Source organism: Molothrus aeneus, chromosome 6 (genome assembly GCF_037042795.1).
Source record: "Molothrus aeneus isolate 106 chromosome 6, BPBGC_Maene_1.0, whole genome shotgun sequence".
Taxonomy (NCBI): Eukaryota; Metazoa; Chordata; class Aves; order Passeriformes; family Icteridae; genus Molothrus; species Molothrus aeneus.
In genome coordinates, this window is record NC_089651.1 from 2,647,235 (window position 1) to 2,660,397 (window position 13,163).

The 13,163-nt window shown below is 40.2% G+C and overlaps 1 protein-coding gene across 2 annotated transcripts in view; it reads left to right on the forward strand.

Annotated features, from left to right (window-relative positions):
• The window catches only part of NELL1 (neural EGFL like 1), a 316,106-nt gene that overhangs the window by 66,349 nt on the left and 236,594 nt on the right, over positions 1–13,163 (forward strand). For both annotated transcript variants that reach the window (XM_066551385.1, XM_066551386.1), the window contains exons 6-9: positions 5,281–5,353; positions 5,595–5,677; positions 9,465–9,599; positions 10,422–10,524. In XM_066551385.1, coding sequence (XP_066407482.1) covers positions 5,281–5,353; positions 5,595–5,677; positions 9,465–9,599; positions 10,422–10,524 — 394 coding nt within the window. The remainder of the gene's footprint in view (positions 1–5,280; positions 5,354–5,594; positions 5,678–9,464; positions 9,600–10,421; positions 10,525–13,163) is intronic.

A 13,163-nucleotide genomic window follows, 5' to 3' on the forward strand; every position in this document is an offset into this window, starting at 1 on the left:
GCTGTAGGCACAGCTCTGTCACCCACGACCCTGGACTGCTGTAACATCTTGGATGGAATAAACTGCATTTTGGAGAGCCCCTGGAGTCCCACATCCCTCATTTAAGCTCTTAAGTGGGGGAGAGGGATCAGGATTACTTTGTTGCTGATCTGTGTGATATCTGCTTGATAACATCAAGGGCAATGAGAGTTATTTTGGATATGAGTTCAGTGTTGTTCTCCTACCCTTACCTCGGGTTCTTCTGTGGGGAGTCCATTAATAATCATATATAGTCTGTGGGGTAAAGCAGGGGAGGGGATATGGTTTGGAGGGGATGATGGTTTTCCACAGCTTTTCACCCCCTTTTCCTCCTTCAGGCCTGTTAAAACAGAGAATTTGAGAATTTGTAATTTCATTTGGATGTTAAGGAAAGCATGTTCTTGTTGCTGTGTCTGCCATGTTTTCTCAGTATGGTCTACAGTACTGTGTTTAGAGTCAGGACAGAGATTTCTAGGAGTGTCATTCAGAGATCTCCCATGAGGGGGAATAATCATGAGTGTCATGGAATGTGGGAGAAATTGGGCTGGTACTTAGAGGAATTCTCTGCTCCAGAGTTTTGGGAGCTCACCCCTGGACAACTACAGGACTCTGATAAAGTGACAGTACTTGCAAGAAGAATGCTGATGGCAACTCCAGACTGGAGCAACTCAACCAAAGGCAAACCCCTCCAAGGAATTGTTTTTGCTCAAGGACCTGGGTCCACTTGGTGGGTAATGGAGAGAGGCAGGGAAACACAATGTGTACCACAAGGGGATTTGATTTTTGGATAAGAACAGTCTGTGCTGTTGAACTGTACATATAATACTGGCTGCTGCATGGCACTGTCCCTGTATGCCATGGCTGCCATGGGCAGTGAGGATGGGCTGCTCCACACACACCAGTCTGAGCTCCTGGGGCAGCAGCCAGCCAGCAGCACAGCAGCCCTCCTGTCCTGGGAGACAGCTGGGGTGGGTAGAACCCACAGCCACGCACTAAATGAGCTCAACAGACAGCTTGGAGACATGGCTACTGGCTATGGAAATGATACCTGTGATTGTGTATATATAAATAGCTATGGAGTTGGAAGGTGAAGGATCTGGGTGGGACATAAGTGATATAGAATAAGGGGTTATAGAAAATTAAGGCTGTCATGGTTTATGAGTGGTTCTCACCAATTCAGTACCCCCCCTGCCAAGGCTCTCTCAAATCACACCTTGCTCTCTCTCACTCCTCCTTTCCTTCTCCCTTCCCACTGTGGTGCAATGTAGAGGCACAAAAGGTGAAGTTGATGGGTGTAGATAAGAACAATTTACTGGAAAGAAGGATGAGATAACAAAATGAACAGTAACAGCAACAATATTATTATCAAAAGATATAGGAGAATGAATTATTTACACATTCCTGATAATAGATGGTACTGGATGGTTCTCTCCTCCACAGTCTCTTGACCATAAGGAACTCTTGCTCCATGGAAAAGAGTCCCTTCCCCTGCCCTCTGTAGTGGTGTGAGTGCTGTAGAATTTTATATATATATATATAAATTATAAAATATATTATAATATATAATATATACTATATTATAATATATATATTATAATATGTAAATTATAAATTATATATAAAATATGAAAAAAAAAATTATAATTACCACGTCCCAGCCATGCTCTCTCCTGGCTACTGCAAAAATTAACCCTGTGCTGGACAGAGCCAGGACAGCCAGACAAACCCAGGGTTTGTTTCAGGGCTAAGGGCTGATAATAACCATTATCATCAGGTTAGAAAGCTGAAGAAAATGCAACCAAAGGGAGAAAAAGATTGATGCCAGATATCTATGGAACACTCTCTAGGATGGATCTGATTGCTGGCAGGATCAGAATTATCTGAAAAATTTGTTTTATTGCTGAGGAGAACCCTTCCCCCTAAGGGTCCCTCCAAAGAGCTAGTGCAAAAATGAGCTTATTAATGCCTTGGTGAGAAGGTGATTTATGTTGCAAGACAGTAGTTTTCATAACTACTGGAGCAGGCTCTATTGATCCTGCTTGTGCCTGGGGATTCTATATGAGGTGCCTGAGAAGCATATGAGAAGCATATTGGTGTTTTTATTGCACAGTATCAGGTGTATCATTTTTACAGTCATATGACTATAATTATATGTATAATTATATATATATAATTATATATATAGTTATATATATATAATATATATAAAATAATACAGATAAAATTATATACAATTATATATATAATTTATATATTATATAATATATGTCATATATATTTAATATATATAAAATATATATATTATAAATTATATATGTACATATACACACACACACATATATATATATATATATACACACATATATAAAATTTATAGCAAAGCTGCTGGCATGGCTTTGCCAGGGCACAGCAATTTCAGGCACATCTGCTGGTGCCACCATGTAGAGCCTTCCCAGCCCTGGCCAGGGCAACTTGCACAGCTGTGTGGGTGATATTATCTCTGTGGGAGAAGTAGGTTTTAAAGAGGATGAAAGGCAATGGAGGAAATGAAAATGCACAAGTGGGGAGCTCATGGAATAGATGAGCCTTTTCACAGAATGTGGGAGGACTGTTCTGCGTGGTGGATATCTGAGAAGTGCAATTCACTGGGCTTTTTGTATTATGTCCTCATGGGATGGGCTTGATTTTTAGTGCTGCAGAAGCTGAATTTCATCGTGTAGCTGGTAATCTGCCTGCACCAGATGAAGGCTCTTCAAGCTAGCAAGTCCTGATGCTGAGCTGAAGCTTTGGATGTCATTAGCCAAATGTTTTTATTGATAATATAAAGGTCATGTCTGCTTGGGATGGGAAAAACTGGAAAGATTTTGACCACTGACATCACACTGTTAGGGACAAATCCATGCTCTTGGCAGCCCAGACTTAATGCTGAAGCAGGAAAAACCAGAGTTTTTTCATATTTGTTACAATAATTATGGCTGTAATAAGTGTTTGCCTACAATGAATTCTCTATTAAAAAAATACATCAGCAAAATTTCTGCCCTTGGAAAGTTTACTTCTATGTTTGATCGTAATAATTAAATTTCAAATGTTTTATAGACCTAGAAGTCATCTATGTTACTGAAGTTCATATTCCTATGTTATTACATGGTAATATGCTTTCAGTAGCAGAAATTAAGACATAAAATAGTTGTGTTTCCTCTTCAGGCTATGTCTAAATGCAAATCTGCCCAAAAGACAATGGAGTAATGTGACTCTAAAGCAACAAACACATTTGAAGAAGATGCACCTTAAAAAAAAAGGCTGAAGAAAAATCACTTCTTTTTGGATGGTGTCTCATTAGCTAGGCAATATGGTGTGGTGGAACTCTGTAATCTCATTTACTCTTGGTTGAGCTTTTCACTGCAGAGGATTAAGTGTTGGAAGTATATTTTTATGCCTCACCTTCTAATTTCTCACTGATGACTGCTGACAGAAAATGTGTAAAATGGCTTTCAGGATGTTCCATTTCCAGTTACAATATTACTTATTACTTATGGTTTCATTATTCTCATAAGTGAAAAGGTCAATAAATGTATGTTCTGCTGCAAGAAAGACAGGGTGATCTGATTATCTCTGTTAATATTTTCAGTTAATATTTGATCATGAGACAGTAAGCAGGAAACAGTGCTTGCTGATTACATTGTGCTCTTTGAACAGATGAGCATGTAAATGGGACTTGCCTTGCCAGGCTTTCAAGGACTGTCTGAGGCCTCTATTTATGGGTGGCATGTGAGTGCATGTGGCATATGGGTGGCATGTGAGCAAGTGATGATGTCCTTGCCCTGCAAAATTCACCCTATTGCAATTTAACTGAAAATTAAAGCACAGTCTGGCAAATCAGTAATTTAATTAGATAATAACTGCTGCCATGATATATTTCTTTTCAGTTTAAAGAAATTTTTCTGTCTGTGAGGAGGTAGAGCTGTGTCACAACATGTGATTAGCAGTCAGGGGAAGTGCAAACGTCAGCACTAGAGGTCCTTGATTTCCCCTGCTCCTGTCCCTTAGTGGCCATGACATTATTGAAGCAGTGGATCCTGTGAAGTAAGAACATTGCAGAGCCACAGATGCAGCAAATGCTTCATCCTGAGCTAAGGAGAACAAACACAAGCTTCAGCATTTTCTGCCCTGTCTGAAGTCTCTGGGGTGCTTCAGGGCCCAGGTGTGCAGGAGCACTGGGCATCTGCAGCCTCCCCTGGGGCTTTCCTTGCAGGGCAGGCACTGACCTCTAGGTCCTGCTGTCCCTGTCCTGCTTTGGTTCAGGAGCCCCAGAGAAGCTGTCCCTGTCCTGCTTTGGTTCAGGAGCCCCAAACAAGCTCCTCTGTCCTGCTTTGGCTCAGGAGCCCCAGAGAAGCTCCCCTGTCCTGCTTTGGTTCAGGGGCCCCAGAGAAGCTCCCCTGTCCTGCTTTGGTTCAGGAGCCCCAAACAAGCTCCCCTGTCCTGCTTTGGTTCAGGAGCCCCAGAGAAGCTGTCCCTGTCCTGCTTTGGTTCAGGAGCCCCAGAGAAGCTCCCCTGCCCTGCTTTGGTTCAGGAGCCCCAGAGAAGCTGTCCCTGTCCTGCTTTGGTTCAGGAGCCCCAGAGAAGCTCCCCTGCCCTGCTTTGGTTCAGGAGCCCCAGAGAAGCTCCCCTGTCCTGCTTTGGCTCAGGAGCCCCAGAGAAGCTGCCCTGCCCTCCTGCCAGTCCTGCCAGGGCACCTCTGCCTGCCTGGGCTGGATTCTGCCTGGTGGCACGATGACCCCACTGCCTGTTGAGATACAGAGCTAGGGGCCTTCATGGAACCAAGTGTGAACTTACTTACATCTGGCACTAGGCACTTGTCTTTTCAGTATTTGATCTCACAGTCTTCCTTGGTTAAAAAAAATAAAGAGTTTTGCTGTGTTTTATTTCATCTTTTGGAAAAGTGTGTCATCGGCTTGAGCAATGGATATTATTGCACTATATTATTGCACTGCTTCTTTCAGCAGGCTCACCCCATTTAAAGGGTTTAAGCAGCTTATATTTGGTGATTACAAAAGAGAAAGCAGTATTATCACTGTAATATTCCAAACACACAGAGACATAGGAGGAGTTCTATTTTGTTCACCTTCAGTTATTTTCCTCACAAGTAGAGTAAGCTGGTAATTTTTGTTTGTATCCACTGAAGAAATGACTTGTGAAAGAGCTTGTACAGATTGAAGTGAATGTTTGTAATCTGTATTACCAGTTTTCTCTTCTTTTGCAAAGGGTGTTATTCAAGATGTGAAAATCATCTTTATCCCTAATGGATATATAACACAGTGTCCTAATCTGAATCGCAGTAAGTAGCAATCTTTTTATTGTCTCTAGTTTAGATTTTTCATACAGATTGTTTCTCTGCTTTAAAAATAATACTTTCAGGCTTGTTATTTTTGCATGTGCTGACTTCCAGAAGGCAAGAATTCTGTATAAACAGATTGCATTTTATGTTCAGATAAATCTAGTATGATAGATTGTTGTTTATTTATGGGTTATTGTGTCTTTCCTTCTTTTCTGTTTCTTTTTAATCTTTCTCTATTGAGCATGCCCAACCTGCAGTGATTTCTTAAGTCTGGTGCAAGGAATCATGGATTTGCAAGAACTCCTGGCAAAAATGACTGCAAAAGTAGGTACCTAAGCTTTTTTTTAGTTGCCCCTTTCCTTCCTTTCCTTCCATAAGACAAAAATGAAAGTATTTATTCTAGATGCCGTTTCTTATACCATGAAAATGATTCTAAATTTTCATAGTAGAGCCAATTCTTTTCTTGCTGTCTGCAGTAGTCTTGTGGACATAGTTCTGTGGTTGTTTCTTAAGCTCAATAATGTTCCTGTTGTCTGCTTTATTATTTGTCAGGATGTTACAAAATACCCAGAGTCTGATTTTTTTGTAAGAAGCCTTAGCTTGATTTCCCTTTTCACATTGAGGGATAAATGCAGAAACAAAAGAGTGAAACCCCTCAACAATTGCCTCACCATGTGAGGCTGTCAGAGGGAGAATGTTTCCTTGTGGGAGGTCCTGTGAAGTCTTCAGGACTGGTGGAGTCTCCTTGTTGGGAATTGAAATGAGGCCCCAAAATGAAAATGCCTGTGAACCTGCTGACTGTGCTGACCTTGACAGCACCTTTGATCAATGGCTTTTATCAGTGTTTTTATCAGTTTTCATCAGCTCCAGGTGATGTGCTGTGTGCTTGGGTTTGTGGTTTTTTATTTGTTCTTTTCCCCCCCAGCTTTGGATCATGAACAGGGTGAATGGGAATCTATAATGTTGGGGTTTTTTTTTTTTGGTTTGTTTGAAATGTTTGAAGTTTTCTTTAGGTTCTGCTCCTACAATACACAGGCAACCTCAGTGTTAAGCCAAGGCCATTCAGTAAGGCTGTGCTGAAGTTTTGGGGTAGGAAACTGTGTTTTAGAGGTGACCAAACCCCTGATCTGTGTTAAAAGGAGAATGTGAACACTTTTTGAGGTTACTGTTGGCGAACGATCTGGTTTGTGGTAGAGGGATGTTAATTGTCTCTTTTGAAACAGCACTTAGGTGTTACTTACTTAGATTCAAGTGCAGATGCAACCAACCTGTAGATGCCCTTACTCTCAGTGTAGTTATTGTAGGAATTTCCAAACCAGGATTTGCATAGCAAATTTGTGTAAAAAAATGATACTTTTTAATGCAGTGCCTTCAAATGCTCTTTCCCTTCCCCACAGGAAAGGGGAAACTGTTTTTTTGGAGAGTGAGTGCATTATGCTGGCAATCCTCTTACTCAGCTGACGTGCTTTGGACAGGCTGCATCCATATGAAAAATGTGAAGCTTTTAGTTCAGTTTTCTGCTGGTACTATGAAAGAGAGGCAATTATTTTGAGCCCTGCTGGTGGTATGAGCAAGTTCCAATTATGCAGTGTACTGAGTAACTTGCTTTCTCTGATGTTAATTATATTTTTGCTTGCTAGTACTTTATGAGGGGAAGCCAATAACACCCTATTTGTACTGCAAAGACTCTGCACTTTCATAAAGTGGTGCTGGCATAATCTTTCATTGCAAATTCCTTTTCTGTAACAGCAGTCCACTGACTGTTTATTCTTGCAGTTGTTTCCTGTTGTCCAGGCAAAATGCATGCTACAGGAAAGGAAATTAACTTGGTAGAAAAATGCAAGTTAAAAATGGGGGGTCTGGAGGTTTGTATCTGCCTTTGAAGTCCTAACCACAACAGGCAAGAGTGACTAATGTAGACACAGGTGTATTTTGTGGGGATGATGCACGTCAAGGCTTTGAAGGGCTGCCTGCAGAGATGCTGTGTGGCCTGGCAGCTGCTCAGAGAATGACAAATAAAGAAAAACACACTACAGCAGGCTTGCTCATGGACAGCACCCCAGCCCCTGATCCTGCACCAGGAGATGCAGAGCATGGACACCATGGCTTGGAAAAGTGTCTTGGTGTCTCATTGTTGCTTTTAGGCTCCACTGTAGGCAGATTTCAGCTTCCCTCTCAGTCCGTGTTTGGTTACAGCTGTATCACAGCATTGAACAGAAGAGCAAGTGTTGTTTGCCATGAATGTGTATGTGCAGTTTATAGAAATTAAAATTATGGAGACTCAGAGCTGGGAAGGAAAAATCCAGCCACTGGTTTCAGGCTCCAGTAATTTTAGTAGCTGTGCAAGTTGTGCAGAATGAGAGCAGGAAAGGGAGGCTCCCTCCTGTCACCATGATATTTTCTGAAAAGCCCTCTGAAAGAGGACTTTCTCCTGGGAAGCTGAGAAGCCTCAGGGAGGAATGAAAACAATAATTATCTGATTGCTGCTCCTGTGTTTGCTGCTTTGGAATGTGGCTTGGGCATTGTTTACCAACAGGTGAATGTTTGATTGGTTCCACGTGAATTGCTTTAATTTAATGACCAATCGTGGTCCAGCTGTGGTGAGGCTCTGAGTCAGTCTCGAGTTTTTATTATTCATTCTTGTTAAGCCTTCTGATGTATCCTTTCTCTTTCTTTAGTATGGCATAATATAATATAATATAATATAATATAATATAATATAATATAATATAATATAATATAATATAATATAATATAAATTATAATATAATATGATATAAATTATAATATAATATATAATTAATGTATAATATGATATAATACAATATATAATTAATATAATATAATATCAGCCTTCTGAGAACATGGAGCCAGATTCTCATCTATCACCTCGTCCTGGGGACCCTCACAAACACCACACCCTCCTGCTTGGGCTGTTCCTCTCCTGAGTCTGGTGGGCTCAGGGTGGGACACAGGCCCCTGTGAATGGTCCAGCAGAGCCTGGCTATGCCAGATTGTCACAGAGTGCTATGAAAGGAGCATTTGATCATGACTTGTAGCAAGCTAACCACCCTTACGTCCTCTTCCTACCTGGGCTTTGTGAAGACATTGCTTTTACAGACTAATAAATCCTAGCTTTTAAAGCTTATTTTATTTTTGTCATAATTTGAATGATTCTGAATCTCTCCAGTAGATATGTTCAGTTGATTTAATTTTGTGTCCTTAAATAGAGGCACACTGTAAGTCAGGGTGTTACAGTCTGGCTAAAATGTTAATTTGCTGCAGGAGAAAAGGGTTGTGTTGCATTGCAGCATTCCCCACTGGGCTAGAGTACTGTTAGTTCCTCTAAATATAATAGCTAAAATAATTCATGTGGCTTTAACAATCTGCTGAAATCGGCCTGGGAATCTCCTGCACTTCTTTGATGGAATATAACTTCTTTTTGGTAAATTATGAGCCTCCACTAGGGTGTGCTTTGTATTCAGATGTGTTTGTTACATGGAGACTTCCAGCACAGAAATTTCTACTGAGTCTTTCCTTGCTGGAAGTCAAAAAGGTTCAGACTTGGCTTTGATTAAAATCAAGAAAAACCAAGTAATTGACTTAATTTATGGACTAGGCAATCTGGTTTATTTACATCGTGGGTTTATACAGCCAGGAATACTTTCACGAATCACAAAATTTTCCTTGTAAGTTTTGATTTATTTTTAAAAATTTCTTGTATTTATTTTGCCAGAAAATAAATATATTTGAACAGAGGCCTGTCATCTTTCAGTTATTTGTATGGGCAGGGAAGGAATGCACATATTTACTGCTCAATATTAAGCTTGTATTTCTGTTGTAAGAACAAGGAGTGTTCAGAGCCAGCCACAAGCCCAGGGTTTGCTCCAGGAGCATGGTTTCTCCATTGATCATAGTTTGGGATGACCATGTATACTAACTCCATCAAAATCTAAGGAATAGGGTTAGTTTTTACCTGCTGATTTCCTGGTTCAGTGTTTCAAAGGTTGTGGTCAAAGTTGGTTTTGCTAAAAATAAGTGTACTGGTTTTTGCTTTTTTAAATCACGTGCTTGAATTGCAGAAATCTCATCAAGTTACTTTCATTTATAGTTAAATTATGCAGAAACGAGGCTGAGTCAATTGGAAGACTGTCATTGTGAGAAGACTTGTCAAGTAAATGGATTGATCTACAGAGACAAAGACTCATGGGTTGAAGATGATCACTGCAGGAATTGCACATGCAAAGTAAGAATTTCTGGAGAGTTTGAAGGATAGGATCTAATGAAAATGTGAAAATGGCCTTTGAATACATAACGTTCACTCAGAGAATTCCTGTGTTTTTAGTATGCATCTAGTGGCAGCATGGACAATAGAGAGGGAAGTGGTAAAATAAATAAAATTTTGGCATTACTTATTTGTAAGCTTCATACATAAAATCTGCCTTCCCTTGACAATGCTTTTCTACTTGTTCTAATTATAGCTGTGAGGACTTTGTGGTTTTGGGGTGAAGGAGTGGCATTGTCTGTGTTTGCTTTGGAATTGTTTTCACTGCAGTAGCTTTTTCAAAAAGGAGGCATTATCTTAATAGCATTCATAGATGCTTAGTTGCATCTTGCATGGTAACAACTTGCAGATTCGTTTTCAGCATTTATCAGACTGAAAAATACAAGGGACAGAAAGAGGATTAGTATGCAAAACTTGTATCTTTGAAATTATTTGATAAATATCTGAAGAGAGCCTTTGTTTGCTCAGGAAAATAGAAGCCTGATTGTTAAAAAACTCAAAGATGATAGGAACAGCATACAGAAGGTAGGGCTTATGTTCTTGACTTATGTTTTCCAGTTAATGCATTTTGCTCTAGGTTTGGGGGCAAAATCAGTAACATGTATAAAAATACTGAAGGCAGTTCACCTTCAGCTGCACTTTGATTTATTTTGTAGTTGGGTGGGATTAAATCTGTTGCTGAAGGAAAGGTTTGTAATCCAGAATGGTGCTTTCATTTACTGAAATGGTTCTTAGTGGTGTGTATAAAATGCAGCTGATTGCTGTCCTGCCCCCTTTGCTCAGGGAGGAGCTGTGGAGTGCAGGAGGATGTCCTGTCCCCCTCTGGAGTGTCCCCCCGATGCTCTGCCCGTGCACGTGGACACTCAGTGCTGCAAGGTGTGCAAGGGTGAGTACAGCACACGCACCTGGCTGCTCCGCCTTCTTCTCCTGCCACCACGCACGTTTTGGGGTGGTTTTCAGAGCTCCTGGTAGTTCAGGTAACACGAGCCATAGCAGCAAACGCGATTTAGGACGAAAATGAATAATTGCTGAGAAATGAACAAGCATTGCAAGTTTCTGAGGTACTGTTTTTACCTATTGTTAGTGTAAAATTATTCACCCTGCTGGGAGTTGGGAAGGCTGACTTGGCTCCAGTTGGTATCTCCTCTTGATGTGTTGAGGAGCATCAAGCCCATGGTCTGAACTTTCTTTTGTGATGAGTAACTAACCAAGCTGTTATCTTTTTGCCTGTCTTTTATTTCAAGTTAAAAGGCTGTTCTTTAAAATAAACATGACAGTATATCAGACCCTGGCTTAATATCCCTGTGTGGAGCCGTAGTTTGCTGTAATTAATTTCCAAATAAATTAATGAGAAGAAAGAAAAGCTAAGTACATTTTGTGATTGGTGTTATTATCAGCTTTCAGTTCCTTTTAGTGGGAATGAAAGCTGTTAAGTAACATTCATGGAAGGAATATTCAATATTTGTTACTTTAATAGCAGTACAAGGAACAAAGGCAATTTATGTATGAAAATTTTAGCTGTATACTAATGCCAGCTGTACCTTGAGAAGCACAAATTCTCTTTCCCCTGATCTGTTCTGGAAGATGAGTAAACTTCATGCATGAGCTTTTCAATAATTTATTAGCACAGGGATGTTGAATTATTTTAGGATTTATTAGGAAAATAATGACACTTTTTTAGCAGTCTGTCACCCTTCTTCAGTCATTGAATTCGTTAGTTCCATGCACAAATATCCTTTAGCTGTGATCTTGCACTTGCTCTTGTTTCTCATGTAATCTCATTTCTCTGGGCTGTGTGTCAGCATGAATATTCTGCATACTGAAAGATACTCATGAACAGAGTACTTGGTTGGTAAAGTGGCCATGCTGGCCTGTATTATTTGTCTTAAAATATTTTTATTTGTAACACTGAAAGTCTAGGAAGTTCTCTCATGAAACTGGATGTATGCACAAGAGTCAAAATCTGACACAAAGAAATTGTAAGGCACAAAATTGTAGATTCAGTGTATACCCTCATGAGGGAACTGTTCCTGTGATTTGTAATGGGAAGATGAACAATCAAACTTGCCTTTTGTCAGTGATTGGCACAAACTTGACTCGTTATTCTGACAAGAACTCAGCATGTCAGTCAATGGGAAGAGACATGTGGAAGTTGATTGAAATTGATTGTAAATGCCAGCTCCTTGACAAAATGATGTGCTAGGACCACAGTTGGTCACCTCTAGGTAGATAGTAGTAATTGCAGAGGTTTTCCAAAGAGCTGCACTGCAGGTGTTATTTTCTCTGTGCCTTTTCTATTTAGCTCTGATAGAACCATCAGTTGTAATTTGCTGTCTCTAGGGATTATTGAATGGCTGGGTTATTGAACACTTTCCCATCATAGCTAAGGGTTAATGAGCAAAGCTCTAATGTCTGATATGTTAAGAGGTTTAGGCAGTTCAGTTTTGATCCCTGCCACCTTGTGTTAGCATTTCAAATAATATTTGGCAAAAGACTGTAATTTTAGATATAATTTTTCTGAATCATACATTAACTTGCTTTCCAGTGTGTCCATTCTTTTGTAAAAAGCAGTCATGTCAGGAAAACAGACAGAAAGAAGAAAATGTCTCTATTTCAAATTCTCCTAAAAATAGTTACGGGATTCCTAATTTAAAGAAAGCTTCCTCATCTGAAGTTTTCTTCAGAAGTGAGATCACAACAAGTAAGGCATAAAAACTAGGGCAGCTTTTGATAAACAAGGAAAACTAGGATGCCAAAAGGAAGACACCTCTTTTCAAATGCTTTAGTGATGATGAAAACTGAGTTAGCCTGAAAATCGTAAATCATTCTCTTTTTTTTTTTAAGAAATGAGCATTTTCACAAAGAGTCATTAGAAGCAAATTTATGTCTGAAGGTTCATGAAGATTGATCTAGCAGTCTCTTCTGCTTAAAATTTGGGAATCAATTTGGCTATGGCAGCTGCTGCTGTGGAACTGTTGGCATCACCTCTAAGGGGGACACACTGGCACCTGTGAGTGCTTCCCCTGCCTGGGGGTTTACCCAGGAAATTCGGGCACTCAGGAGGGAAATTCAGGTAAAACAGTCCTAGATAGAGTCTGTGTTTTGAGAACAGATTGCTCTGAACACTTGCACTGTGCAAGTGCCTTGACTCTCAAAACCTTAAAGCACTGTTCAATTGCAGCATAGGATTCAGACCTTTTAGCTTTCCTTTCAGGGTCACAGGTCAGACTTTTAGTGGCCAAGTACAGAAAGAGCTGAATAGCACAGCAGAAAGTTGTTTTATCAGTGTTTACCATCGATCTGCTTTGTAATGCAGGGCGCTTTTATGGCGGATACTTGATTTGTGTGAGATCGTAACAGTCCAGCTGCTCTCTTTAATTGATGGATTTACTGTCCTTCTCTGCAATTGGAATTTAGACTTGCAGTTGCATGGGGACTGTGATAACTCTGGTCATAATTGACCAAGCTGTTTGCTGCTGTGGCCCTGATGCCTGTTGCCTTCTTCATGGTGGCAGGAGTCCCAAG